General features: G+C 15.2%; 5 protein-coding genes across 5 annotated transcripts, besides 71 other annotated features; 2 read left to right on the top strand and 3 right to left on the bottom strand. All coding sequences in view use genetic code 6, as the record gives it.

Moving 5' to 3' along the window:
- Positions 1 to 1,412, bottom strand: IMG5_059990 (hypothetical protein; the record flags this gene model as incomplete). The annotated part of the gene is made up of 6 exons (XM_004037123.1): positions 1 to 193; positions 250 to 421; positions 483 to 812; positions 878 to 1,147; positions 1,194 to 1,303; positions 1,345 to 1,412. 6 exons carry the CDS (start codon positions 1,410 to 1,412, stop codon positions 1 to 3), a joined length of 1,143 nt encoding a protein of 380 aa, XP_004037171.1.
- Positions 961 to 1,000: a microsatellite.
- Positions 1,413 to 1,466: 54 nt separating the features above from the next.
- Positions 1,467 to 1,495: a microsatellite.
- A 95-nt stretch (positions 1,496 to 1,590) lies between these two features.
- Positions 1,591 to 1,653: a microsatellite.
- Positions 1,612 to 1,666: a microsatellite.
- Positions 1,623 to 1,670: a microsatellite.
- A 5-nt stretch (positions 1,671 to 1,675) lies between these two features.
- Positions 1,676 to 1,748: a microsatellite.
- A 727-nt stretch (positions 1,749 to 2,475) lies between these two features.
- Positions 2,476 to 2,525: a microsatellite.
- A 378-nt stretch (positions 2,526 to 2,903) lies between these two features.
- On the bottom strand, positions 2,904 to 4,085 carry IMG5_059980 (u3 small nucleolar ribonucleoprotein protein, putative; the record flags this gene model as incomplete). The annotated part of the gene is made up of 4 exons (XM_004037122.1): positions 2,904 to 3,564; positions 3,650 to 3,759; positions 3,861 to 3,944; positions 3,995 to 4,085. 4 exons carry the CDS (start codon positions 4,083 to 4,085, stop codon positions 2,917 to 2,919), a joined length of 933 nt encoding a protein of 310 aa, XP_004037170.1. The 3' UTR covers positions 2,904 to 2,916.
- Positions 3,065 to 3,218: a microsatellite.
- Positions 3,767 to 3,853: a microsatellite.
- Positions 4,007 to 4,056: a microsatellite.
- Positions 4,085 to 4,124: a microsatellite.
- Positions 4,088 to 4,126: a microsatellite.
- Positions 4,127 to 4,163: a microsatellite.
- Positions 4,164 to 4,784: 621 nt separating this feature from the next.
- Positions 4,785 to 4,814: a microsatellite.
- A 1,306-nt stretch (positions 4,815 to 6,120) lies between these two features.
- Positions 6,121 to 6,250: a microsatellite.
- Positions 6,251 to 7,466: 1,216 nt separating this feature from the next.
- Positions 7,467 to 7,499: a microsatellite.
- Positions 7,494 to 7,553: a microsatellite.
- Positions 7,495 to 7,535: a microsatellite.
- An 85-nt stretch (positions 7,554 to 7,638) lies between the features above and the next one.
- Positions 7,639 to 7,701: a microsatellite.
- Positions 7,702 to 8,169: 468 nt separating this feature from the next.
- Positions 8,170 to 8,242: a microsatellite.
- Positions 8,174 to 8,236: a microsatellite.
- Positions 8,190 to 8,245: a microsatellite.
- Positions 8,246 to 8,996: 751 nt separating this feature from the next.
- Positions 8,997 to 9,050: a microsatellite.
- Positions 9,051 to 9,706: 656 nt separating this feature from the next.
- Positions 9,707 to 9,756: a microsatellite.
- Positions 9,757 to 9,766: 10 nt separating this feature from the next.
- Positions 9,767 to 9,878: a microsatellite.
- Positions 9,833 to 9,878: a microsatellite.
- Positions 9,879 to 10,295: 417 nt separating this feature from the next.
- Positions 10,296 to 10,349: a microsatellite.
- A 111-nt stretch (positions 10,350 to 10,460) lies between these two features.
- Positions 10,461 to 10,506: a microsatellite.
- Positions 10,463 to 10,509: a microsatellite.
- A 475-nt stretch (positions 10,510 to 10,984) lies between these two features.
- Positions 10,985 to 11,047: a microsatellite.
- Positions 10,988 to 11,062: a microsatellite.
- Positions 11,063 to 11,627: 565 nt separating this feature from the next.
- On the top strand, positions 11,628 to 14,142 carry IMG5_059970 (hypothetical protein; the record flags this gene model as incomplete). The annotated part of the gene is made up of 3 exons (XM_004037121.1): positions 11,628 to 12,204; positions 12,945 to 13,258; positions 14,083 to 14,142. The coding sequence occupies 3 exons, from the start codon at positions 11,628 to 11,630 to the stop codon at positions 14,140 to 14,142; spliced, it is 951 nt and encodes a 316-aa protein (XP_004037169.1).
- Positions 12,398 to 12,496: a microsatellite.
- Positions 12,409 to 12,496: a microsatellite.
- Positions 12,410 to 12,496: a microsatellite.
- Positions 12,416 to 12,540: a microsatellite.
- Positions 12,443 to 12,512: a microsatellite.
- Positions 12,488 to 12,606: a microsatellite.
- Positions 12,488 to 12,648: a microsatellite.
- Positions 12,489 to 12,548: a microsatellite.
- Positions 12,567 to 12,646: a microsatellite.
- Positions 12,586 to 12,646: a microsatellite.
- A 322-nt stretch (positions 14,143 to 14,464) lies between the features above and the next one.
- Positions 14,465 to 14,519: a microsatellite.
- A 929-nt stretch (positions 14,520 to 15,448) lies between these two features.
- Positions 15,449 to 15,538: a microsatellite.
- A 427-nt stretch (positions 15,539 to 15,965) lies between these two features.
- On the top strand, positions 15,966 to 16,635 carry IMG5_059960 (hypothetical protein; the record flags this gene model as incomplete). Its single annotated transcript, XM_004037120.1, has 2 exons — positions 15,966 to 16,508; positions 16,576 to 16,635. 2 exons carry the CDS (start codon positions 15,966 to 15,968, stop codon positions 16,633 to 16,635), a joined length of 603 nt encoding a protein of 200 aa, XP_004037168.1.
- A 522-nt stretch (positions 16,636 to 17,157) lies between these two features.
- Positions 17,158 to 17,197: a microsatellite.
- A 516-nt stretch (positions 17,198 to 17,713) lies between these two features.
- Positions 17,714 to 17,767: a microsatellite.
- A 126-nt stretch (positions 17,768 to 17,893) lies between these two features.
- Positions 17,894 to 17,932: a microsatellite.
- Positions 17,933 to 18,403: 471 nt separating this feature from the next.
- Positions 18,404 to 18,450: a microsatellite.
- Positions 18,451 to 19,378: 928 nt separating this feature from the next.
- Positions 19,379 to 19,417: a microsatellite.
- Positions 19,418 to 20,345: 928 nt separating this feature from the next.
- Positions 20,346 to 20,400: a microsatellite.
- A 34-nt stretch (positions 20,401 to 20,434) lies between these two features.
- Positions 20,435 to 20,501: a microsatellite.
- Positions 20,448 to 20,501: a microsatellite.
- A 526-nt stretch (positions 20,502 to 21,027) lies between these two features.
- Positions 21,028 to 21,138: a microsatellite.
- Positions 21,036 to 21,127: a microsatellite.
- Positions 21,099 to 21,176: a microsatellite.
- A 187-nt stretch (positions 21,177 to 21,363) lies between these two features.
- Positions 21,364 to 21,418: a microsatellite.
- A 65-nt stretch (positions 21,419 to 21,483) lies between these two features.
- Positions 21,484 to 21,541: a microsatellite.
- Positions 21,542 to 22,519: 978 nt separating this feature from the next.
- Positions 22,520 to 22,573: a microsatellite.
- A 2-nt stretch (positions 22,574 to 22,575) lies between these two features.
- Positions 22,576 to 26,046, bottom strand: IMG5_059950 (TBC domain protein; the record flags this gene model as incomplete). The annotated part of the gene is made up of 5 exons (XM_004037119.1): positions 25,788 to 26,046; positions 25,431 to 25,644; positions 24,363 to 24,403; positions 24,195 to 24,212; positions 22,576 to 22,800 (listed from the first exon to the last, which is right to left on the bottom strand). Exons 1-5 carry the CDS (start codon positions 26,013 to 26,015, stop codon positions 22,576 to 22,578), a joined length of 726 nt encoding a protein of 241 aa, XP_004037167.1. The 5' UTR covers positions 26,016 to 26,046.
- Positions 25,183 to 25,295: a microsatellite.
- Positions 25,263 to 25,315: a microsatellite.
- Positions 25,263 to 25,318: a microsatellite.
- Positions 25,264 to 25,316: a microsatellite.
- Positions 25,667 to 25,710: a microsatellite.
- Positions 25,667 to 25,720: a microsatellite.
- Positions 25,667 to 25,769: a microsatellite.
- Positions 25,676 to 25,750: a microsatellite.
- Positions 25,734 to 25,773: a microsatellite.
- Positions 26,047 to 26,129: 83 nt separating the features above from the next.
- Positions 26,130 to 26,172: a microsatellite.
- A 723-nt stretch (positions 26,173 to 26,895) lies between these two features.
- Positions 26,896 to 26,947: a microsatellite.
- Positions 26,902 to 26,954: a microsatellite.
- A 123-nt stretch (positions 26,955 to 27,077) lies between these two features.
- Positions 27,078 to 27,120: a microsatellite.
- A 332-nt stretch (positions 27,121 to 27,452) lies between these two features.
- Positions 27,453 to 27,524: a microsatellite.
- Positions 27,525 to 27,922: the final 398 nt, after the last annotated feature.

The following is a 27,922-nucleotide window of genomic DNA, read 5'->3' as shown; positions in this document are numbered from 1 at the left end:
TCAATTTTACATTTCTTCTAGTAAAATTTCAAATTATTCTTTTTTTTCCTCATTAATTATTTTAGGTATTTCTATATCAAACTTTATAAATAAATCACCTTTTTAAGCTTACTAATTGAAATTCTCCACTTTAAATTCTTCGGAATTATAAATAGGCATTCCTTCACCCTCTACCATTTTTACTGTTTATGGACTTTATAAAATAAACACATACATATTATAATAATATTTAAAAATATAATTATTTACTTAATTACTTAATCCATAGGTATAAGAATAGTTCTTTTATCGAAAGTAATAAACTCAACGAATTTAGCCGATAAAGCATCAATCAAGTTAATTTTATGTAAATAAATAAAATCATTTTAAACTCTTTTAATATTTTTATGTGGTAATTCTTTAATAGTAATAACTAAATTAGCTTTATTTTATTTTTTTTAAAAAAATAAAATGTATAATGTAAATTTTTTATTTTATTTTACAATTTTCTACTCCAGGTTCTTAATGACCTAAACCTTAATAAACTATTTTTTAACCATTATAAAATCCTGGTTTAATTTCAATTTTTTTTATTTCAGTTATTTCTTTTGTTGTTATTCCATCTTTATTTAATATCTAAAAAACATATATATATATAATCACATATATAAATACAGTTCTTTTATATGTAATTTCCTTTATACAACCATTATATAACTCATTTAATGTACATTCAATTTCTACATGTAAATCTTTTGGCATTGATAAGTTTTTATTTAAATGGGCAAATGGATATCTAAATAATTCACCTATATCTTATTTATTTGTTGTATCTAGTTTATATATATATAATATATAGATAAAATATAATCATATATTTTTTTTTAAAAAAAAAGACCATATGTTTGTTTAAAAGGATTTCCTGTTCCAAAAAATTTTTCGAAAATTTCTTCTGGATTTCCTTCGAATATATATCCTCCCTTTTTTTTTTATTTTTTAGTTATATTTTTTTGTTTATTTTATAATTAACTTTCAAGTCTTTTTTATTTTTGTTAAAAAAATAAAATATATGTTTTAATATTATATATTTTTTTATTACTTTATTAACTAAAAAATCCTTCTTTTAATTTAAATTCACCATATTTATCATAAAATGATCTTTTTATTGCTATTTTTTTTATTTATAAATGGATTTTTTTATTGATTTTTTATACGATCGCTTAAAACTTAATATGCTTCAGAAACTAAACAAAAATTTTTATAAGTTAAATAAGGATTTTCGGAATTATATTTTGGATGATATTTAAGTGATAATTTGCAATATCTTTATTAATAATTTATTTGTATAATGTATAAAATATTTACGCATGTGCAATCATACTTTATGTGGCATCTCTATTTATTTCTAAGTCATTATAATAATTCCTTTACATCTTTATATATTTTTAGAAATTTAATTTAAATAATATTTTTCGGTTTTTTTTTATTATATATATATATATATATATATATATATTAAAGATAAATAATATGATAAATAATATTTATTTATTTTTAAATCTTATATTATAATATTAAAATAAATAAAAAAAATTATATAAATGTATTATTATAAAAATAAATAAAAAAATAAAAATATATTAATAAATAAGAAATATATTTAAAATATAAATAAGTAAAAATATATAAAAAAAAAATATTTATATTTATAATTATTTTTATATTTATATATTAATCATATATATATATATATATATAAATTTATATTTCTTACACAAATATATTTATCTTTATATATATTTATATATATTTGAATAATGTTTATTTTCCTTTCATAATATTAATCATTACTAATAATTCCTATTTATTTCTTTAATTATACTTTAATATTTTTATTTAGCAACTCATAAATATTAACTAAATTATTAATTATACTTACAAGTAATATTTTTTTAACATTATTTATTTATTATATAAAAAAAAATTAAATACATATTTAATTTATTATCAAGTTATTTTTTTTCCGTTTAATAAAGTTTTGAACTTTAAAAATAAATGTTTATAAGTTTATAACCTAAATCATATATATTTTGTATACTTACTTTATAAAATTTCTACCTTATGTATATACTTTTTTTACATTAAATATAATATTTACATTCTAATATTAAAAATATATATTTATATATACAAATCATTTCATATTATCACAAAACATATATTAAAAAACAAATGCATAGTTTTAAATGCCTTAAAACAAATAATATATAATTAATAAAAATTTGAAATTTTAATATCTTTCAAAAATAAAGAATTAGTTAAAATAATTTATAAAATATCTTAAAATAAATTAAATTTAATATCTTGAGCAATTAAATCTAAAAAATTGAAATAATTATTTAATTTAGTTAAGAAGTTAAATTAGAACGTATCATATTTATCGAAATCGTTCCGAATTCTCCCAATAATAGTAAATTTAATAAGAAATTCTATAAAATATATATATATATATATATATATATATATATATATATATATGTATATATTGATAAAAAAATAAAATAGAATATAATTAAAATTAAACAATGAATGATATACTTAGAATTTATATTATTTTTTATGTACAGTATTTATAATTATATTAAAAATACTTAATAATTGATTCTAAGATAATAAAAAGCATATCTTGATGTTAATATATTATTTTTTTAACTTAATTTAAACTCACATTTTATATTATTAAATAAATATGAAAAAGGCTTAATTTAATAATTTGTAAATAAATGTTAGATTATTAAATTTAGTTTTTTTTTTTTAAAAATAAATAAATAAATAAATAAAATAAAATTCTATTATATTTTTAAACATACTAGTGTTTTTTTTAAAACTTTATATTATTGTATTATTATATAATAACAAAAATTATTTTATTTATATTCAAAATGCTTATCTTCTAGTAGCAGTATTCATATAAGGTCTTAAAACCCATTCTTTGGTAGCTTCAGTTTAATCAATAGTTCCAAGTGAGATTTAGTATGGTTTTAATTCAAATCTAGGTCCCAATTCATTAAGTTCGACAGTTTTATAATCACTTTTTTCATATAAACAATGTCTAACTGAAATAAGGTCGCTATTATTTGCAAAAGAAACAACTTCATTAAGTCGATTTTAATCACTTTTTTCATATAAACAATGTCTAACTGAAATAAGGTCGCTATTATTTGCAAAAGAAATAACTTTTTTAGAATCTATTTTAGGTATAGGGAATAAATGCTTGAAAATATTCATTATTCGTTATCCTAACGCAGTAGAAAAATTATGAAAAATCAAATGAGGATTTTATTAACTTATAGAATCTAATTTAGCATTTTTAATGTCATGTCTTAATACACAATTTTTAACTCCCAAATATAATGTAGGGCCTAAAGGAAAATGAGAAATTATCATACCATCAGGTTCGCCACGATGCTCATGAACTATTACTAAATCTGTAACATTTTTTTAGTTACAAAATTAAACTAAGTTTTTTATTACAGTAGCACCCCTATTCATTCTTTCACTATTAGGGAAAAACGAGACTAATTCCTTATATATAAGTATAATTTTATATATAAAAAATTTATATATATATATATATATAAATATTAATATAATTGCATGCTTTTTTTACTTTTTAAAAACTTATTAGTCTTGGTGAAGGACTTCTTGAAGTCGTTATTAATATCATTGGATCACGATATTAAGCCATTGCATATTCATCGTCAATATGATTTCTGGGAACTATAATTATATAATATAAATATAAAAAAATATTTATATTTATATATATTTATATATATATATATATATATATAATTTATAAATATATTTATATTTATTACTTATTGTATTATCATCGTTTGCTTATAATTCCTTTTTTAATTTATCCGATTCTTTATATAATTCGGTTGGAATTTATTAATTGGCTATTTTATTTTTGTTATTATTGTTAGTTTTAATTTTTTATAATAAATACCATTTATTGCGTTTTTTATTTGCATTTTTTAATTATATTTTTATTTGGCTTTTTTTTCTTATTCCATATTGAATAAGTATTCTCTTCTCATTCTAATATTTTTTCTAATCATTTTTTTTAATATTATTTTTATCTTTAATATAATAATTGTCTTTAAATATATATAATTTTAGTTTAATTTAATAATAACAAATTATTTATACATTATTTTTTTTCATTTAATAAAATATTACAAATAAATATTCAAATTTTTTTTTTTTCTTATAAAAAAAAATAAAATAAAAATTATAAATAATTTAGTATTTTTTTTTTTAAAAAAAAAAAAAAACTAAAAAAACATGAATTTTGAAACTTCTAAAACTAAAACGAACAGTTCCATTTTTTATATAATGACTTAATTTAGTGAGCATAAAAAGCCTTTAAAGCTTTTTAAAAACAAATTATTACCAAAAGACCACGAATTTAAAAATACATTCATAAATAAATCATAATCTATAAAATAGGAAATAAAACCGTAATAACTTTTCTATACAGAACCAAATTATTCATAATTAAAAAACTAAAAATTATCTAATTATTTAGAACCAATAATAAATAAAAAAGAAACACAAAAAATAAGACCTTTACCTGAATACTAAGATTATATACTTTTTAAAAACGAATTATATAAAAAGACTTAAAATGCTAAAAATAATATAGAAAATACTATATTTAATTTAAACTAAACAAAATAAAATATGTTTTAAAAATACAATACTGAGAGACCTCCGTGTATAATAAAATGATTATTTATATATATAAATATATATATATATATATAAAGATAATTAAAATAAAGATGAAAATAAAATAAATTAAATGGGTTTTAAATATAAATTTAAAAACCATTTATAAAGATTATCTAAAAATGATAAATGTTTCTAATAATTTTAAAAATAATATTTAATTCACTAATCTTCTTCTATAGCATCTATTAATGAATTTTTACCTTTAGATTTATAAAAGTAATTAACTAATAAATAAAATAATAAAAGCTAAGATTTTAACTATAATACACTTTTAAACAAATAAATAAAAACAATATAAAACACATAAAATAAAGATGATTTTTCTACAAATAACTCTCATTAAAATAGTGTTTTTATTACTAAGAAAATATCTAAAAACACAAATACTTCTAAATCAACTTGTTTATAAGAAATATAGTTCGAGTTTTCACAAAAAGAACTAGATAATCCCGAAAATTGCTTTATTAATTTTGAGGTGGAAAATTTAGGAGCTCTATCTATTGAAGAATAGACAAAACTTAATGTAATTCAATATTTTTTTATTAATTTTTTGAATAATATTTAATAATTAGAAAGGTAATAAAAAAATAAACTTATTTGTTTTACTTTTTATTAATATGTATATATATATATATATAGAATAAAATAATTCAAGAAAAGATCTGTAAAACAATTAAAAAAAACTTAAGGTTGGAATGAAAAAATGGAATAATTTTTACTAACAGAAGATGGTCTAGATATTAGGAAAAATATATAATTTTAGAAAATATTTCTTTAAGATCTTGTTTTATAATCAAATTAATAATAAAATAATTTAAAAAATAGTTCTAAATAGATAAATGTGTCTTTTGGTGATAAAAAGTTTGTAATTGATTTAGATTTAATATGGGAAAATATATAAAGGTTTCAATATTTTAATAAAAATATACTAAGTTTTCTAAAAGATAAAGAATACGAATAGTATAAATTATATAAATAGGATGTTATAGATGAATTAAAAAATATAAATAGTAAATATATATAAGAAATTAATAAATAATAGATTTAAAGTAAAAAATATAATTAATATAAAAATTTAATGGAAAATATTAAATTTATTGATGAAAGAAAAAATTATCTAAAAAAAGAATAAGGATTAGATAATGTTTAATTTAAAGAATAAAGTTTAGGAAACTTCCCATATATACTATAATATAATAGAATTTAAAGAAATTAAATAAATATTTCCTCTGAAATAACAAGAAATTATGAAAAATATTTATGAAAAAAAATGTATATTTTAATATATTAATAAAAATAGAATTTCATATATTAATAAAAAAATATATATATAATAAATAATATTAAAATTTAATATTTAATATTTAATATTTAATATTTAATATTTAATATTTAATATTTAATATTTAATATTTAATATTTAATATTTAATATTTAATATTTAATATTTAATATTTAATATTTAATACTATTTACTTTATAAATATATTTATTTTTTATTTAATTATATTTATATAAAATTATTTTAAAAATCAATATTAATTATTATTAAATAATAATTATTCATATATATTTTATATACATTTTTTAAACGGAAATTTATATTTTTCTAGTATTTTATATATAATGTTTTTTTTTTAAAAAAAAAAATTATTTAATCTTATTTATATTATAATATTATAAAAATATATAAATAAAATAAAATGTTATTTAAATTTAAATCAGAAAAAAATTTTAACTATTCTTCTATACCAGGTTTTTCATCTCCACATTAAAATAATTAATAATTAACTGTTATTAAAAAAGGTTTTAAATATATCATTTATTAAATTTTTGTTTTATTTAACAAATAAAATTAATAAGTATAGCAATATAATATCCTCCGAATTATCTTAGTTACAAAAGTTAATCATAGAAATAATAAAAAATATAAGATATTGAAAACAAATAACCAAGAAACAAAAATTTATAAACAAAGCTTGAAAAATAACACATAACGATAATTTTCAGAAATTTTTGACTTTTTAAGATGAGACTTAAATATAAAAAACTAATGAAGAAATAGTATCACCTTTATAAAAAGAGAATATTATAAAATAAAATATCAATAAAATAAAAGTTCACCTTAATAACACAATAAATATAATTTTATAAAATAAAAAAAAAAAAAAAAAGAAGAAGAAAAAAAAAATTAAAACTTCCAAAATTACATTAATAAAATAATAATTCTTTAGAAATAAGCAAACCCTAAATTTAAAAAGAATAATAAATTTCTAATATATAATCTTAAAAAAATAATACCGAATAAATATTTAAAGTATATTATAAATATATACATATTTTATATATATAAAAAACAGTTCTATATAGGAGAAGGTAATAATAGTGAAAGAATTCGAAAAGTTTTAAACAATAGAACATATTGGACTGAAATAAAAGACAAATAGAGTCCTTTTATAAATTTTAAATGGTAATAATCTACAATAGGTTATAATTTTAACTCCTCAAATGACTAAAGCTAATTTAAATAAATGCTCAATCATTTTGAATTTCATCGTGAAATATCTAATAAATAAAATTTAATAAAAAATCTTATTTAACTTGCTGATATTTTTAAAATCAATATTTTCGAAAATATAACTCCTGTTACATATATAATAGATTTTAAAGTATATTTTTTTTGTTATAAAAATATATATAAATATATAAAAATATATTTATTTTTATTTAAATATATTTATATTTATATATATATATTAGTATATTTATTTTATTTAAAAAAAGGATGAATATTGTGAATCATTTTTAAATAATTTTTTAAAATTTTATGAAAATAATATTCCGAATTCATTAAGAAAAAAATTAAAAAATGATTAAAATATAACAAATATTAGAAAAATTTTAAAATATTAATAAAATATATATGGAATATATCCTACTGATAAAATACTAAATCACATATATTTAAAATAAGTACTCCATGATACTTTTTTGGATAAGCTTTATTCATCTTATTTGTGGATATTAAAACCTACTTTTTTAAATAGAGGAAGGGGTATACATATGTTTAATTCTCTTTAATAATTAGAAAAAATAATAAATAATTATATAGAAGGTTTCGAAGAATAGCCTTTAGTTAAAAATAATTATTCAACTGCATTTTTTCAAATAGTAGATAAATAAGAAGAAGAACAATTAGAAAATACGAACAAAATCATAAATAATAAATAATAATAAAATAACAATTAAAAAAAAAAAATATTACTAAAAGCAGATCAGTTTATTATATAAAAATATATAGAAAAACCTCTTCTTATCAATAATAGAAAATTCGATATTAGAATTTGGGTTTTATTAACACATGAGCTAGACATATATATTTTTAGGTATTTATATATATGTATATAATATAATATATAAATATATATATATATATATATAATTATATATATATTTTATAATAAAAAAAATATTTGCATATAGTGAAGGATATATAAGATTATCAAGCTCTGAATTTTCATTAAGAGAAAATTAAATAGAAAATTAATTTATTCACTTGACGAATAATGCTATTTAGAAATATAGTGATAAATATGGACAATTCGAAAATGGAAATATGTGGACTATGGATTAATTATATAATTATTTATATGAATAAAATAAAGTCAACCCATCTTAATATTACAAAAACAAAATAATATAGAAAATTTAAAATATAGTCTTAATTACACTATCTTCAGTTAAAAAATATATGATTCTTCGTGAAAAAAAACACTGTTTTGAAATTTTCGGTTATGATTTTTTAGTTGATTAAGATATAAATACATGGCTTTTAGAAATAAACACTAATCCAGCTATAGATGAATGTTCAAATATTTTGAAAACTTTAGTTCCAAGAATGATAGGTATAAAAATTTTATATTTTTATTTTGTAAAGAATAAATATAAGATGATGCTTTTAAATTAACAGTTGATAAAATTTTTCAAAAATAAAATGAAAAATAAGAGAACGAAAATAAAATTTATTTTCCTATAAATGGTTATAAAGATGATTTTAATTTATGGTAAATATATATATCAATTATATTATTTTTATTTATTAATTAAAGGGAGCATTTAGGTAATATTAAAGAAATAAATAATACTTTAATAAAGAAATATTTCAATTAATTAAAACAAATTAAAAATTGAAAAAATAATTGGATAAATGACTAATATATATATATATATATATATATATATATATATATATATATATATATAATATAATTAAACAATATAAAATAAATATCTAATTTTTCTTTATTTTATAATTTATACATTATATATTTATTTAATTATTTGATATAAATCTTCCTTATAAAGAATTTATCCATAAAATAATTAATTTTTTAATTTTATATATAGTATTTTTTAGTATTAACTAATAATAAAATATATTATTAATTTTTTTCTAATAAAATCATTAAGTAACGACATAATAATATTTTTATATGTTTCATCATGGAAAATTGAAAAATAACGTAATTTAAATAAATAAAAATATTAAAAAAATTTTTAATGGAAACATTTGATAAATAAGTTTTTTTTTTTATATAAAAATATTTAATATGAAAAATTTTTTGAAATGTATTAATGTATGAGTAGAACTAAAATAATTAGTAATCAAACTACAACAATAAAATAATAGATTTTAATAATTTATTATAAATTATTTTTTATATTATATTAAATATATAAAATTAATAATGAAAATCATTAAGATATCTATAATTTTGTGCAATTGTACATTTTAAAAACTTATGAATATATAATTAATAAAAAATTACCATTAAACTTCTTAATTATTATTTTAAATTTTAAATATATATAAATAAAATTCTAAGTTAAAAAATTATATATTTAAAATTTATAAGGAAAGAAAATTGATAAAAAACATAATAAAATATTGAATAAAAACAAATAAAAAATATTAAAATACAAAATATCATATATATATATATATATATATAATTAAAAATATGTGTATAAATATTTATAAATTTATTTGTAAAATATAAATATATATTAAAATATATATATATATATATAATATACAAAAATAATATAGTAATTATTTTGTATATATAATCAGTAGATATTTTATGTTTAGAAATATTAAAATTATAATAAAATAAATTATTATGATTTATAAATATATATTTATCTTAATATTATATAAAAAAAAAAATTCATTAAATGATTTTTATATTTAAAATTAACTGCTATCACTTCTATTTATTTTATGTTTTTTAATTTTTTAAATATTATTTTAAAATTAAGTTTTTAATGTAAGAGAAATTTAAATTTATTTTATATCAATAAATAATTTATATTATTAATACACCTATTAATAAAAAAATTAATGATTATATTATTTAAAATAAATATTTATTTGGCATATCTTACATTTTTGACTCTAATAAATTATATATAAAAAAAAAAAAAATAATAAGAATATTATATTTTAATAAATATGTATATATATATATATATATATATATATATATATATATATATATATATATTTAATACTTTTTTTATACATATATATTTTTTTTACTTGCTTTTTATTAATATTCTTATTTATATTTTTATATTTTTTCTAAATATTATTAATTTTATAAATTTTCCTATTCTTTTTCTTTTTCTTATTTTATTTAATTTTTTTTTTTTATTTCATTTTTTCTTTCTTAATAATTATCATTGTTTGTTTTCTTTTTTTTTAAATTTTTTCATATAGTTTATATATAATATATTTTTATTATTACTTTTTTGTATTCCTATATAGTACTTAAATTTGTATTATCAATATTTAAATTATCTAATATATTATCGAATTTTTTTTATATTCTTATTTAAAAAAATAATATTTAATGAATAATTAATATATAAATATAAAAACTCTTCTTCCTAATTGAAGTTATTATGTTATTTATTTTCATTCTTTAACTTTTTTTTTAATTGATAATTTTTTAATATATTTTTAAAATATAAATACATTATATTTATTATATTATTCAATATTAGTATTTTATTCAGTAACTAATATATTCTAGCTATTAGATTAAACTAATTAATCTTATTAAATTTATTATTAGTCTTATTATAAATATTAATAATCTAAATTTTGTTTAGGCTTTTATTATAAAAAAGTAACTTATTATTATTATAATTTTAAAGGAATTTGATATTATTATTTTTAAGGAATTTTTTATTATTATAAAGGAATTTATTATTAATAATTAACATTTTATTTTAAATGTATTCTCTACTAATACTGAGGCATTGAATTTTAATTAAATTAATATAATTAAAACGGTTGTTTTATTTATTATTATTAACTATTTATACTATTATTTTAAAAAGAATATGATTACTAATAAATACTTTAATTAATATTATGATTTAGTTATTTCTTTATATATGGTCTATATCCATCTTAAGAAAATTCTTTTTTCTAAGGACTACAATAACTATATAATAATGAAAAATTATTATCATTTTGAAAAGATTTTTATCTTAAATCATTATTTCTTGATTAGTAAAGCTTATTTTATTCAAAAGTATTCTTTTTTATATTAAATGAATAAATATAATATAAAAAAACTCTTTTTTTAAAAAAAAATTACTTATGATTAAGGTTATATATAGTTTTTAATTAAACAAGGAGAAGTTTACAAATACATTTTTATTTTATTTTTGAAAAAAAAAAAAAAAAAACATATAGATATATTTTAAATTTATATATAAAAAAAGTATAACTAATTAATTTTTTTTTTAAAAGAAATAAACAAAAAAAACACATGAGACCATAAACTTCACTTCCCAATTAATCCTAACCCTAACCCCAATAAACAATTCCTACTCCAAATTCTTTAGTAAAATACGCTAGTGCGGTTTTAGTATCCACTGGTGGTAAATAAATCAACGAAAAGAGCAAATAATATACAAATAATGTAACAAATCATTAAACAGAGGCTATACTGAATAGTATTTTACCGCCTCGTGAATATATAATGAATAAAAAATAATTATGGATATAAAAAGTAAGTGCAACACCTGCAACTAAATCAGATGTATTAGAACTAGTTAATAATCTAGATAAAAGATTATAATAAAGAAGTGCTAAATAATGCGGACAATGTCCAATAAGAGAAGAATTATATGCTTAATGTTTTGATGAATTAATTAGATAAATCACTATTAATTGTTCAGAAAGAGGTTTATTATTATTAAGAATAAGGGATGAAATTAAATATACAATTTAAGCATATTAGACATTATATGAAAGTGCAACTGCTTATGGAATGAGGAAATACTTAATCGCAGATACTAGAAAAAGTGATATGGATATATATGTAAAATAATTAGATTAATAATGTACTAATTTATAGTCTCAAGTTGATTCTTTAGAATAAAATATAAAAGAAATGGAATCTAATTTTAATTTATAAAAATAAAAATAAGATAAATAGCATTAAGAAGAAGTATAAGAAATTAAAAAAATAAATCAAAAATATAAATTAGATTTATAAAAATTACTCTCAGGAAATGATTAAAAAAGATGAATAAAATAAAAAAATGTATATGAATAAATAATTATATATAAAAATAAAAATATAAATAAATTAATTTATATAAAAATATTAATATAAATAAATTATTATATATATATTTATATATAAATATATATATATATATATATATATATATATATACATATACATCTTATATTTATGTACTTTTATTTATATTTATATCTATTTTTATATTATTATTTATTTTATTTTTATTTTTATTTTTTATATTTTTTATTTTATTTATCCTTATAAATATTTGCTTAATATATAAAGTTGTTTTTAAATTTAATTTAATCCACAAATAAAAATAAAAAAAAAATATGAAAATAATAAAACTTAAAAAAATTGAATTAGTTTCATTAATTTTAATATTTATATCATTCTTATATACAATATTACAAATAATCTCATTTTTCTTTATACCTTAATTACCTCTTGACCACTAATATGTAATCGATAACTGGAAAAAACATCCAATAACCTAAATATATAGAAGTACCTAAAAATGTATTGAATATCTAATAAACTATGAATATAAAGGCACATATGAAGGTTGTGATTGTACAAGTGCCTTCAATCTCCTATATAAAGGTAACCTTTATAAAGGTGAATGCACGAAATAGATGATTTAGGCAAATTGCAAGAAGATAGCATCAATTCCTGAGAAAATATTTAATTTCTGGAATATTGATTCTGACCTTTTTTCCCTTTGTACTGACCGATCTTCTGTAAACTATCTGACTTAAGACTGTTCTAATATAAATTTCAAGGAATGTGAAGGACTGTAACCATTTTGTGTTCCAAAAGAGGAGATCTGTCCTATAAACTCAGTGAAATTCGGTTAAGAAATCCTAGTAGACTACGAACAATTAATTTAATTAAACGGAAACTACATATTTTTTAGCCGTAAAAATAAATAAAATATACCTATAATTGAAGGAATAGTCTCTGAAGGGGAAGGCGTTTGTAAATATTATAAAAGTGAAAAAAATAAAAACTTAAAAAATGATTATTTTTTAAATAGAGAGGAAAAAATAAACTGTTAAAAAGACTAAATTGACAATTAGTTTTAACTAATTAAAAAGGAAACATAAGAAAACTTTTTTACAGCAAATTAATATTATAATTTAATTAAAAAATTACCAGAATATGAATATTCTTAAAAAGATTTCTTATATGGACTTTATGTTAGAAGTTATGATTATTGGAAAAATGATATTTATTGTTAAAATCTAAAAAACAACTTCTTCTATTTACAAAAAAAAGCACAAATTATTCAATAAATGTGGATTGCTAATATTATTTTGGCTTTTATTTTATTCATTTTTTATAGTCTTTTTTGCGGATTTTTAAGAGTTTATAAAGGAATACTTATTACTAATTTTTTTGCGTTTGTAGTTATTATAATACTTATTTTGGTACATTTTATTGTAAATATTACGAATTTGATACTTATTTCTGTACTTTTAGGCGATTTGTAATAAATGATTACATATTAATGCTCTAATAGTAATACAAATTAATATTTGGAGACTTTTTATGGCTAAATAAAAGCTATAAATTTGGGTTTTTGTATATTTTAATTACTATTGAATTTATTATTTATTTTTTGTTGTTTTTTTTACAGATAGCTAATTTTTAAATTGAACTTTTCATTTATTTTAATGTATTTGTAAAGGAGAAAAATTCATTCGTAGATGAAAAGCCAAAAAATACAATCTCCAGAAACAGTGGCTGATGATATAATAAATATTAATAAAAAAAAAAAAAATGAAGAGAATAAAAAAGTATAATTTATTGCGGAAATAAACACAACTAGATATTAAAATGCAAACTATGATATAATAAAAAAATAATCAACAGAAGAAAATAGAAATTAATTGATTAGATAGGGAATAAATAATAAATAAGAAAGTTTATAAAAAATGAAATTTTATTCATAAGCTAATCTTGAAAAATTTCATGATGTGTAAAATATGTAAAATATAAATGAATATGAAAATGGTATTTAAATTGATGATCTTATAAATAAAAATATGAAAGAAGATTTTTAAAAAGAAAATATTAATGATAATAAAAATAATATTAATAATAATAATGATAATCTTAAAATAAATTAATTAGAAGAAAAAAATAAAAATTAAGAAAATAATAATCTTTAATAAAGTGCATTTAATGATCAAAATAAACTTAATAATAATAATAATATTTAAAGAATCGGAAGTTATTAACTAGATGTATAAAATAAAAATAATTCTAAAAATTCTAAATTTTATAAAGGAGTTGATTAAAATTTCAAAAAACAAATTCCTTTAACTGATCTATAATTTATTCTAAAAGGAGATAAAAAAACTGAATAAAATAAATAACCTAAAAATATAAAATCAATGTATTAATTAGAAAATTAAAATAAAACATTTGTAATATTAGATTATAATTTTAATGGCGAAGAAAATGGCATAAACTAAAACAAATAGAATTAATTTTAATAATGAAGTATTAAAATTAATATTAATTTGAAAAATATTTTAAAAATTTATTATGATTAAAAAATATAAAAAATTAAATATTATAATATGGAAGTATAAAAGTAATTATATGATATTTTTTATTTGTTAATATAAATTTTTTATATTTATAAAAATATTATATACATAACAATATTTAATTTTATATTTTTATCTTTATAAATTTATGTTTATATTATAATAATTTTTTAATATAAAAAAATTTATATATTTAAATAAAGTATTTTTAACTAAATTATTAATTAATAAAAGAAATTTTTTTTTTAAAAAAATAAAAAACAAAAAAAATATATTAAATTGTATTTATTTACTAAATAAAAGAATATAATTATCCTTTAAACAATTATTTTTATATATTTAATTATAAAATATTAAAATTTTTTTTTATTATTAATTTAAATTTATAATCAAAAAATATAATCAATAATACATAAAATTAAATAACATACATACATATATATATTTCGATACAAAATTATATAAATATATATTTTATTTTTAGAAAAATAAAAATCATAAAACAAAAAAACAAAAATAAATTAAAAAAAATAATATTAATATAAATAAAAAAACAAAATTAAATTAAATTAAAAAAAAACAAAAAATGTTTGACAATACACCTATAAAACAATCCTTATAATTTTTAATTTTATGTACAATATACTGCCTTTAAGGTCCAGTATTTAATGCAATGCCTTTCTTATATTATCGAGCTCCATTAGAATGTAAAATCAACGATGAATGGCACTCATGTTCTGAATAATAAATTTGTGAAAACAATTTTGAATTTAGATGGTAAGATGTAGGCGGAATGAGAAGTATATCAATGGATTTTAATCTAATTTGTGAATAGAAACTACTCGAAGCATCAATAATGGCAGTTGGTACATTCGGATGTGTAGTAGCTTTTTTATTTGCCGTCCTATATGAAATTCCCCGCCATTTAAAATTTTACTCATTATTCATTCTTTTTTTTATAGAATCATTATTTTTAATATCTATCTAATTTATCCATAATTCTGTAAACTGGTTAATGCTTGTACTTTTTATTTGGAACTTTACTTATGGTTATTTATATTCTTTAATATTTTCTTTCTGTTCTGAAGCCTATTCTGAGTCTATAAAAGAGCAATCTGTTGGTATTTTAAATATATTCTGGCCTGGTGGAGCCGTTGCTTTTATTTTCTATGCCTAAGTAGACGCAAACTGGGTAAACCACATAGTTTATTTCTGTGGTTATCCCATATTCTTCCTTAACATTGCCTTTTTTTTACTTAAATCTCAAAAACCTCCTTAAAATGACCTCTAGTAGCCAATCACTGACGCAAATCTTAATATCGACTGTCCTTACAAAGAAGCCCGTGAAAATCAAAGGAACTTCATTTAAGATCTCCTTGAAAAGTTCAAGCTCCTCAAAAGCGATCCAGCATAGTTAAAAAACAGCATCATTTTTATGACTGTTTTCATCCTTGCCTAACTCTCCTATGCTTGTCCATTTATAGCCTTCAATAGTCTAGGCGGAAACCTCTAAAACAATGTCATGGCAAGTATTCTATGTGATTTTGCAGGGTCATTTGTAGCTTATTATTTACTTTTGAAATTTAAAGTAATGGATGTTTTGAGATATAATACTCTAATTATAGGTATAGTCTAGACTTGTACTTTTTTTATTAGTAGTGAAGATTTCTATCTTTAGTTTTTGAATATTATGATAACTAAATTAAGTAATAGATTGTCTTTTCCTACACTTATTACATTACTACCTTTTATTTTAAAGCCTTAATTTAATTAATTAGCGTTTTCGTTGACAAATTTAATAGCTATTTTCCTTTAGACTTTTATTGCTTTTTATAAATATGCAATGGAATAAATGGGAATTAATATTTTCTTTGGAGTTGGTATATTAACATTATTATTTTCTTTCGTACTTAAAAAATTGGTACTTATTTAATAAGAACCTCCTAAAGAAATGCCTTTACATAAACTTTCTTAAATGAAAAAATCAAGTTTTGCTAATTCAAGAAAATAATCAGATTATATCATTGAATAAGTATTGAGAAAATCTTCTTTTATTTCTTAATAAATTGGGTTCTATACACTAGATAAAACTTCAGCAACATATGATAAAATGTTTAATATGAATACTAAATAAGAACTTGAGATTATTAAGGAAGAACATTGATATTTTTTTATTAATTATTTATAAATTTTTGGTTAATTGATACATATTTATTTATTTTTTTATGATATTTCTTTTTTTATTATAATTAATAATTCTAAATATTAACTTTAAAGGTTTTTATATAAATTTAATTTTTTAGTTTTATTAATTAAAAAAAAATTATTAAATTATATAAAATTATTTATTTAAATATTAAAAATGATTAAATAAATATAAGATGAAAGTATTAATTTTAATATTTTATTATATTATAATAATATAAATAAAAATAATTAATCTTTTTATATATATAAATATGATATTAAATATATATATATATTTTTATTATCTTTATTTAATATAATTATATACTTTTATTTTATATAATAATTATCAAATTTAAATTCTATATTCTAAAATATATACCATCTTTTTTTTTATTATAATTTTTTTAATTTATATCTTTAAAATTAAAATAATATTAATTATTTATAGATTATTAAATTTATTATTATCTATTTCTAAATATATTAAATAATCATTTTAATATATAATTAAATTATTTATATTTTTTTTTGCTTTTGTTTTTAATTAAATTATGTGTATCATTTTAATTATTGTTTTTTTATTTAAATTTCTATTTTTTCTTTTATTTTCTTTTATTATATTAAATTCCTTATCATTTTTTATTCTCAATCTTTTTTTTAATAAATTGTACCCTTACATATATTTATATTTAAGTATATTTATTATTATTTTAAATTCAAAATATTATTTAATATATTTTTTTATTCATAATAAAAATATTTATATTAAAATTTTTATATCAAAATTCTTATTTTTAAAATAATTTTTAAAATATATAATTTTAAATCTTTTTAAATTTTAATTAAATATTCTTAAACTCGTACTACCACTTATTATCCGTAAATTTAATTAGTTTTATTATTTTTTAAAGAAATTAATTAAAAAATAAAAAAAAAATTAATAATTTTATGATTTTGATTATAAATTAAATTATCTAGTTTTTTAATAAAATAATAAAAAATCTGCTTTTTAGATTGATTTTGATAAAAATAAAGATTTTTTTAGAAATAAAAAATTATTGGAAGTGATGAGAGAATATAAATAAGATTAATTAATTATTTAATTTAATTTAAATATATATTTATTTTGTAAAGTATAAGATAATTTAAGTCAGTCTATATTATAATTAAAATAAATAAAAATAAAGTAAAAATTCAAAATTTAAATTTTAAATCTTTAATAAGAAGATGAATGGTGATTTTTTCTAAAAGCATAAAAATTAAATATATATATATATATATATATATATATATATATATACATATATATAATTTAAAAATTTTTAAAATTCAATATAAATTTATATTATTTTGAAAAACAAGATTAAATTTAATATAGTCTAAATATTCAAAATAAAAATTATTAACTTTTTAAATAAATTATAATTTAAATCTATTTTATTTAAATAATATCTTTAATTTTTTTAAAAAATAATAATAAATGCATATAATTATAAGATATTTTATTTTTAAACTATAATTAAACTTAAATATATCTAAAAATTCTATAAATGAGTTTTATAATAAAACATAGAAAACCTTATAATAGAATATAATAAAAAGTCTTATAAAAATAAAAATATTAATTATAAAGGTAAATATAAATCTTAGTTTTTATAAAAATTAAATATATATATATATATATATATTTATTATATTATGAACCAAAATTATTATCTCTAATATTTTTAGTTATTTAAAATACTTATTATGTATAATATAACTAGATTTATAAAATATTTTATTTTATTATATATATATATATATATGAATATATTAAAGTTATATTTATATTTTATATCTATAAATGACTGAGTCGGAGAAAAAATAATAAAGTTATTTAAATAATTAAAATATTATGAAAATATAATAAAAAAAACAATAAAGATTCTAAATAATTTTTTATATATAAATAAAAAAAAGTAAATAATTTTAAAAATTAGGAGAATAAAATATATATTATGTCCAAAAAATTAATAGAAATAAATATAAATAATAATAAATGATAAAATATAAAATACAATAATAATATAATATATATAATTTTTCTAATATATAATATTTTTTAAATTCTTAATATAATTAAAAGATAAATATATAAATATATTAATTAAAATATAAAAAACAATTACATATTAAGAGCATTTTTAATTAATTTAAAAATTATGATATATATATTAAATATATTTTATTTGTTTCATATATATATATATTATATATATATATATTTATATATATGTATTACTATAAATTTAAAATTAATTTTTATTTTATTTTTAAAAATAAATTTAAATTTTTAAATATTTTAATAATCGTTTATTATTTTCTAATAAATTATATTTTTTGTTTGATTTATTTAGTCAATTAAAAGGAAAGAAACATAATTTTTTCGTTATAATATAATAAAGTATTTACTATATTATATTTATCTATTTAAATTTTTATAAAATATTAAAAAACTAAATATGTTAAATAACTTTTTTTTCTAATAATAAATATTAAACTAATATATTTAACCTTAAAATAACTATTAAAATCTCAAATATAATTATTAAAATATATCAACATATATTTATAATTTATACTTAATTTAATAAAAAGCATCATATGTAATATATTTACTATTATTTTTAAAAATATAAAACTAATAATATTTATAGGAAGAAAGTATTATAAAGAAAAGAATAAAATGTTATGATGACCCTATAAAATACTAATAATGTTTAGAAAAGATTGACAACGAATAAATAAAAGAAAATACATATAATTAAGTAAATAATTTATATTTTATTTATAAATTTACATTAATTTAAAAAAAGAAACTAAAATAATGCATATTATTATGTTAATAAAATGTTATGAATAATGATTGTTAAAATATATGTGATAGTATGAATTAAAAATAGACTAACTGAATAATATATAAGAAGCATATATATATTTTAATATTTAACATATTTAATTATATATTAATGATTAATAATAAAATAATATAAATATTTTTTTAGCAAAAATATTATAAAGAAAATTTAATAAATATTAAATATTTTTGTTTTTATAAAAGGAAAAAACATAATTGTATTTTATATTAAAAATTTTATTTTTTTAAATATTTTTTAAAAAAATATATTATTTTTCTATCTAGTTTTTTATTAAAAAGAATCAAAAATTGAATATTAAATATTGTAAATTAATATATATATATATAAATTAATATTAAAATAAACAAGATTATATAAATTTAATTAAATAGTAATATATATAAATGTTATATATATATATATTAATATATATATATAAATATTTATTTATATATATATATCTAATTTTTTTTTTTCGAATTGAAATATAATATCATAAAAATTAAGGTCTTAATTTATTTATTTCTTCATTATTTTCTGGATTTATTTCTTTAAAAACAATTCTTTTATACAAAAATGTTAAAAATATTAATAAATAATTATAAATTACAAGTCTTTATAATCGTTTTTCATTTTTTTTTCTAGATTAATAATCTTTTCTCTTTTTTAATTTCCAACCGTATCATATAAAAAATTAAACTCAATAATATTTTAAATGATATCATCTTTTTATAATTAATAAATAACAATATTTAATCCTAAATGATTAATTTCTGCTAAAAGAGCCTAATTATCTTCTATAATACTTTATTATCTTTATTTTATATATAAATAAATACAAATGAATCAAACAAAAATAACTTAAATCCAAAATCCTAAAATAATTTAGAAGGATTATTTTACGCGTATGCTTTTACATATGAATATTCTTAAAAACTTTAATAATTTTTTTCTTTGGAAGATATATGTTCAACTACACTATAAATAAAAATATTTAATAACAATAATAAAAAAAAAAATAATAATAATAATAATAATAATAATAATAATAATAATAATAATAATTATAATAATTATAATAATAATATATTTAATAATTATATATATACTAATCATTATTTGATATTATATTATTTTTTTAATCTAATTTTTATATTTAATAAATTCTAACTCCATTTCCATATATACTTAATTTATCGCATTCTTTTTTAAGTAATTATTCTCTATAATTTATATGGGAAAAAACACAGTCTAAAAGTTAACTAAATCTAATTATAAATATATCTCTATTTTCTTATTTCTCGAAAATACCGAATAAAATTCTTTTATATTATTCACATTTTTATTTTTTGTTTATCATCTTTTTTATTTTTATATTTTGAATATATATAATTTCACTTTATAAATTATTTTATATATGATTTATATATATTAAAGAATTTCTATATATATATATATATATATATATATATATATATATATATATATATATATATATATAATTAATATCAAATCTTTTTTAATCAATAATTCACTCTTTTATACTCTAGATATATTAATTATCATAAATTTAAATGTGTATATTTTTTTTAAATTAAATTTTTTGTCCCACCTTAGTTTGGCAATATAATATGAATTGCTTCGTATATTTTTAACTAACCTTTTCATTATTTTTAAAGTAAATTTACATTTTTGAATTAAATTTTATTAGAAATCATAATAATCTTTCTTCAATAAAGTCTATAAATGATTTTGGAGTTTTTAAATAAATATATGGGATGTTAATTATTATTTTATTATATCTCTTTATGATAGAAAAATAAGTAACTTTATATAAAAATTTATTAAAATGTATAAGAAAATTTAATCATTTAATAGATTTTAAAGTTTAAAAAATATATTTTTTTTAATATATAGAGAGAATAAAGTATTTTTTTTTTGAAATTTTTAAATATTCTCAAAAACATAAAATATTAAAAAGTAATATTTATTTATATAATAAATAATATTATAGATGGCTATAATATATTATGATATGTATTTATATTTATTATATATATTAATTAAATTAAAAAGTAATCGAAAATAAATATATAATTTTTATGAATAAAGTGTCTATATATTCAAGTTTTTTATAAAAAAAATATCTATAGCATTTAAATATTCTAATATTTTAAATAAAAAACCTTATATAGAATAAATATTTTAGAATTCAGTATAAAATATAAAGAGAAGTTGATATTTTAAATCGAAAAAAAAAGATATTCATTAATATTTATAAAATATTTTTTAAGAAATAAGATCTTAAATTTGAACAATAAAAAAAGAGCAATGTTATAGATAGAAAAAAATGATTATATGATTTATTATATAATAAAGAAATATTTCCTCCAGATTAAATATTAACTAAAGTATAATATTTTTATTTAAATTTTTAGAGATTAAAATATAAATACATATATATATATAAAAAAAGAAAATATATTTATAAATATATATATATATATATATATATATTTATAATTTATATATAAATCATATTTAATTCAATAAATTATTCATAATTATTTTGAATTCATCAAATTCGATTTCTCCATCTTTATTTATATCGATTTCTTCTATAATTTTTTTCAATTTACTTTCAATAAATATTTTTCTCTCTTCCTTAGTGTCTAAATTTAGTATTTTTAAAATTTCATCGACTGTAATTTTTCCATTTCCGTCTTTATCGAAAATATTAAAAGCTTCTAAATACATTTCCTATGAATATTTTTCATTATACATTAACATACATGTTATGAATTCTTCATAATTAATCCCCACCATTTATTCATCTAATATATACTAATTTTTATTATCTTCTACCAAAAAGTCTTTATATAGTGATTAAATACATATTTTTTTAATATTTTCTAAAAACATTTCATCTTTTCCAAATATTTCCTAAAATCCTTCCAAAAGTTCACCAAAAGATAACACTCCATTCTTATCTTTATCCAATTTTTGAAAAATCACTATATATTTTCCTTTATTTTCCTTCGAAATTATATGATTCCCTATTAAAGCTCCCACAGTCTTTTAAAAAGTTGAAAATTGTTAATATTTAACCAAAGAATTATAGCTTTCAATTAAGTCTTTTTCTCAATTTATTCTTCTTTTACTTATTTTTTAAACCATTCATGTTTTAGTCCTTCTTCTGCCGAAATTCTTTATTTAGGGTTTTATTATAGCATTTTATATATTAAATCTTTCCCTTCCTCAGAAATATCTTTCCAACATTAATACTAAAACTAAGGCTTAAAATTTCGTATTTATTCGAATATTTCTCCCTAAGACTGCCCAGTAATTGGAGGAGAACCTTAAATAAGTGAATATAAGACCACACCTAGGCTCCATATATCCACTAGTTCATCATAATCTTATTTAATAATGATTTCTGGGGCTAAATAATGCAAACTACCACAGATTTATTTCAATTTTTTGTCCTATATTTGCTCTGCGAGACCCCAATCAATTAGTTTTACCACAAAATCGTCGTTTATATAATCGAGCATAATATTTTCTGGTTTAACGTCCCTATGGACTATTTTTTAAGAATGGGCAACAGCTAAAGCAGCCAAAACATCTTGAGCAATTTTGCAAGTTTCCTATTCTGTAAATGAGCCTTTTTTTATTATGGAATCAAATAAATTTTATCCATAACAAATTTCGCTTATAACATATAAAAAATGATAATCTTCGAAATATTCATATATTTTTAATATATTAGGATGATCTAATTTCTATAAAATCTGAATTTCTTTCTTTACTGACATTTTTTCTTATTTTTTAATAATTTTTAAGGCTCTTTTTTCTCCAGTTCTCTTTTATTTGACTAAGCTTACAGTGCCAAATCCTCCTTTACCTAACATAATTATGTTTTTTTGGTATTTTCTTCTTTTAATTAAACATATCTTCATATTCGTCATTATATTTGCCAGGTTTTTATAATATTTGAATAATAGAATTCGGTTTATATATGTTATTGTGTTTTTTGTTATTATTTCCATTTAATTTTATATATATATATATATATGATTTTTTGTTTTATTTATAATAAATTAATTAATTTTTTTTTTTTTTATAAGCAAAAAAAAATTATTATTATTTTTTACTTTTAATCCATATGTTCCCTTTTTTTTTTTTTTCTTTTTCTTTTTTTATATCATTTTATTTAATATATATATATATGTAATATTAATTTATTATTAATAATTTTTAGTATAAAAATATATATAAATTAAAGATATCTTAAAAATAATAATATGTAATTAAAAAAATACACATAAATAAGATTCTTTAGTACCACATTGGCCTAAATAACCTAATAAATAAAAGAATAAGATTAAAAATACAAATAAACTTCTATATAACGTCCAGCCAAATAATTCGAAGAATTTCTAATATTAAAACAATTAAACATAGATTATATAAATACATTGAAAAATCGTGAAAAATAAGATTTTAAATATTCTTCTAATATACTATATGACTCATATTATATAAAAAAATTTCCATATGAAATTTATTCTTATTATTTATTTATTAATTAATTAAAGATTTCATTAAGTATATCTCTATCTTTATTAAGTTTATTATATATGAAATATTAATTTTTGGCTTTAATTCCTTTTTATTATTCATATAAATTCTTAAGACTACCCTTAAATAAGAATTCATTTAAGAAAAATTTTATTTAAAAAATAGAATTCGATATTCTAAATAAAGAATAAATTAAAATTTTTATTAACTCAGATTAAAAAAAAGCCTTAGTTTTTGACAGAAAAAATATAACAATAACCGAAATAAAAAGATTATAAAATAAAATAATAAATAATAAAGAAGACTTATTTGATTTAATTAATAATAATTGTTAATATAATTTAAAAATCCTAATTTAACTTTCGTTTTATAAGGAAATGATATAAATAATAGCTTTTATGAAAATCTATATTTAATTATACCGACTGATGATAAGGAAAATTAAACTATAGTATAAAATTATAACGTTTTATTTGCAGCATTGAATTGTTTTGATATAAATTAAATTTAATATGTGTAAAAAACTAAAAATGAAAGTAATAATTGAAATAAAAAATTATATATATATTAGTTTTAAAATAATTTAAATACATATTAATTTATAATTAATTTAATTATATATTTACATAGATAATATTTAAATATATATAATTATATATAATTAATTATATATTTATATATCTATTTATATATATATATTTTTTTTTAACTACTTTAAAAATAATAACTTTCATATATATAATATTATATATTTTTTTAATATAAAAAATTTCAATTTATTATAAACATTTAATTTTAATAAAAATGACTTGAAAGGTTTTATATAAGTCCACTTTCAATTCTTGGTTATTCTTTTTATAATATTAAATTCCAATCTATACCTTTTAAATATTTTAACATAAATATTACTTCACTTTAATCACTAATACATAAAGCTTTATTAGCCACAATTTTAAGTGAATTAACAATTGCTCTATATATAAAAATCCATCCTTCGAAAATAATACCATTAATAACAAAATGCTAATATGAAAAATTAAAATTAATAAATTAAATATATAAATAAATATATATATATATATATAAATATAAATTTATATAATATATATATCTATTTATTTATATATATTTATTTTTATAATTTATATTTTAATTATATACATTACTGAAAATTCTAAAGGTATTACATTAGTCATAAAAACTAAAAGCCATTCTTAAATTATCATTTATATAGTGATTTCTAATTTATTTAAAATATTTATAACTTCATTACAATGTATAATTATGAGTACTTCTATAATTTTTATATGTCTTTTTAAATCTAAAAACCCTTATCTTAATAAATCTTCTAATTTTAATTTTCTACTTATATAAATTAATAATTCAAATGCCATTTTTTCTTCTGCATGCCATAATAAATACCCTACAACTAAATTTAATCCCTAAACATACCCTTATAATAATAATATATATATCATAATACTAAATAAAATACCAATCTCAGGCACATATTATGCAAATTTGACTAAAATATTCATCAAATTTTACTAACTTTACGCAGTTTAAAAAAATTCATAATTTTAAAAAGTCCTAACTATATCTTTTTAGATTAACTTTAAAATTCTTACATCTAATTAACTTAAATTCATATTAATATTTTCCTTTAAATTTGCAATTTGATTCCATTTCCTGACCCTATAACATGAATTTAACACATATAAATTCCCATCGCATGTACAATTTTTCCTTGGCTATTTATTTTTATGTGTAATACTTAGCTAAATTTACTTTTCCCTCGACATAAATGTACTCGGTATATTTTTTTTTAAATTAAAATCCTCAAAAACCTCATTATTTTCCTAAAAAAAGTTATTTACTTTTTGAATTTCAGACATTGTAATCTCACTTACCTATTATAATTTGCTTAAATTAGAATTCATTTAATTGGGGTTTTATTATTCATAAGGTACTGAATAATCTTCGTCTTTTTAAGGACTTTATTTTAATGTCTATAGAGTAGTTTTAGAGTCTTTTTACTTAAAAAAGAAGAATAATTTATAACTGTATATGTTTTTGTAGATTTTTGGCTTATATTTTCTTAATTGTTTTAATTTGAAACTAAAGGAGGATTTTATACTAGTTTTACTTATTTTTTTGGAGATTTTTGTATAGTCATTTTTTCGTTTTTTTATAATTATATTTATGATTTAAATGGTTTACTACAAAATATACGGGAAAATGAATTATTTTTATTCATTTTAATTCAAATAGTATTATATATATATACATATATTTTTATATATATATATAAATATATATATAATATTTATTATTACTCTTATTTAATTTTTATTATTATTTTTTAAAATAAATTAATTTATATTATATATATTAAACAATTTATTATATATTTTTTTTAATTAATATAAATGTTTTTATTTTTATTGTAAAAAATAATATATAATTATATACATATATATATATATATATATATATATAAAAATTTCTAATTCTAAAAATAATTAAATATTTTATTATTTACATAATATTTTTATCAAAAAATATAAAATAATCAAATATAGTTTTAGTATATATTTCTAGTCTATCGAAAAATTAAATCTTTATAAAATATATCCTAAATATTAAATAAAATAAAATTATTATTACTTCTTTTAAAAAAATATTAATTCTTAAAATAAAACTAAATATATCTTTAATACATATTTTTTAATTTTCGATTTTAAAATTTATAATGAAAGTTCGAAATTTCATAAGATACTATAAATTGATTTAAAGTTAAAAAAATATTATTAAATTAATAAATAAATTTCTATATAAATATATATGAATATATATAATATAATATTATATATATATATATATATATATATTATTATTTATATTTTTTTCATTAATTAATAATAAATTATTTATAAAATATAAAATTATAAATTTAATATTCTTGATATTAGTCATTCCAATTTTTTTAAAGCATTATTATTAATTGTTTTATTCGAAAATTTAATTAATCTATTTTTTATGTCCTAATTTTCATGTTTTATAGATTTTTCATTTCTTTTTTGATAAATTCGGATGTTTATATTAATTATTTAGTTGTTTTTTCTATTTCAATATTATAATTTTCTATATCATATTAAAGTAGAAATTGTAGATTTTGTGATTTCCCTAATTGACTATCTTTAAAATGTTCATAAAATTATTAAATTTAATTTTTATTTTCTTAAATATGAAAAATAAATTAATTTTTATTTTATTTTATTTTTTATATTAATTAATTTAA

The sequence above is a fragment of the Ichthyophthirius multifiliis genome (assembly GCF_000220395.1).
Source record: "Ichthyophthirius multifiliis unplaced genomic scaffold scaff_1120509250267, whole genome shotgun sequence".
NCBI classification, from domain to species: Eukaryota; Ciliophora; class Oligohymenophorea; order Hymenostomatida; genus Ichthyophthirius; species Ichthyophthirius multifiliis.
This window is presented reverse-complemented; position numbering and strand designations above follow the sequence as displayed.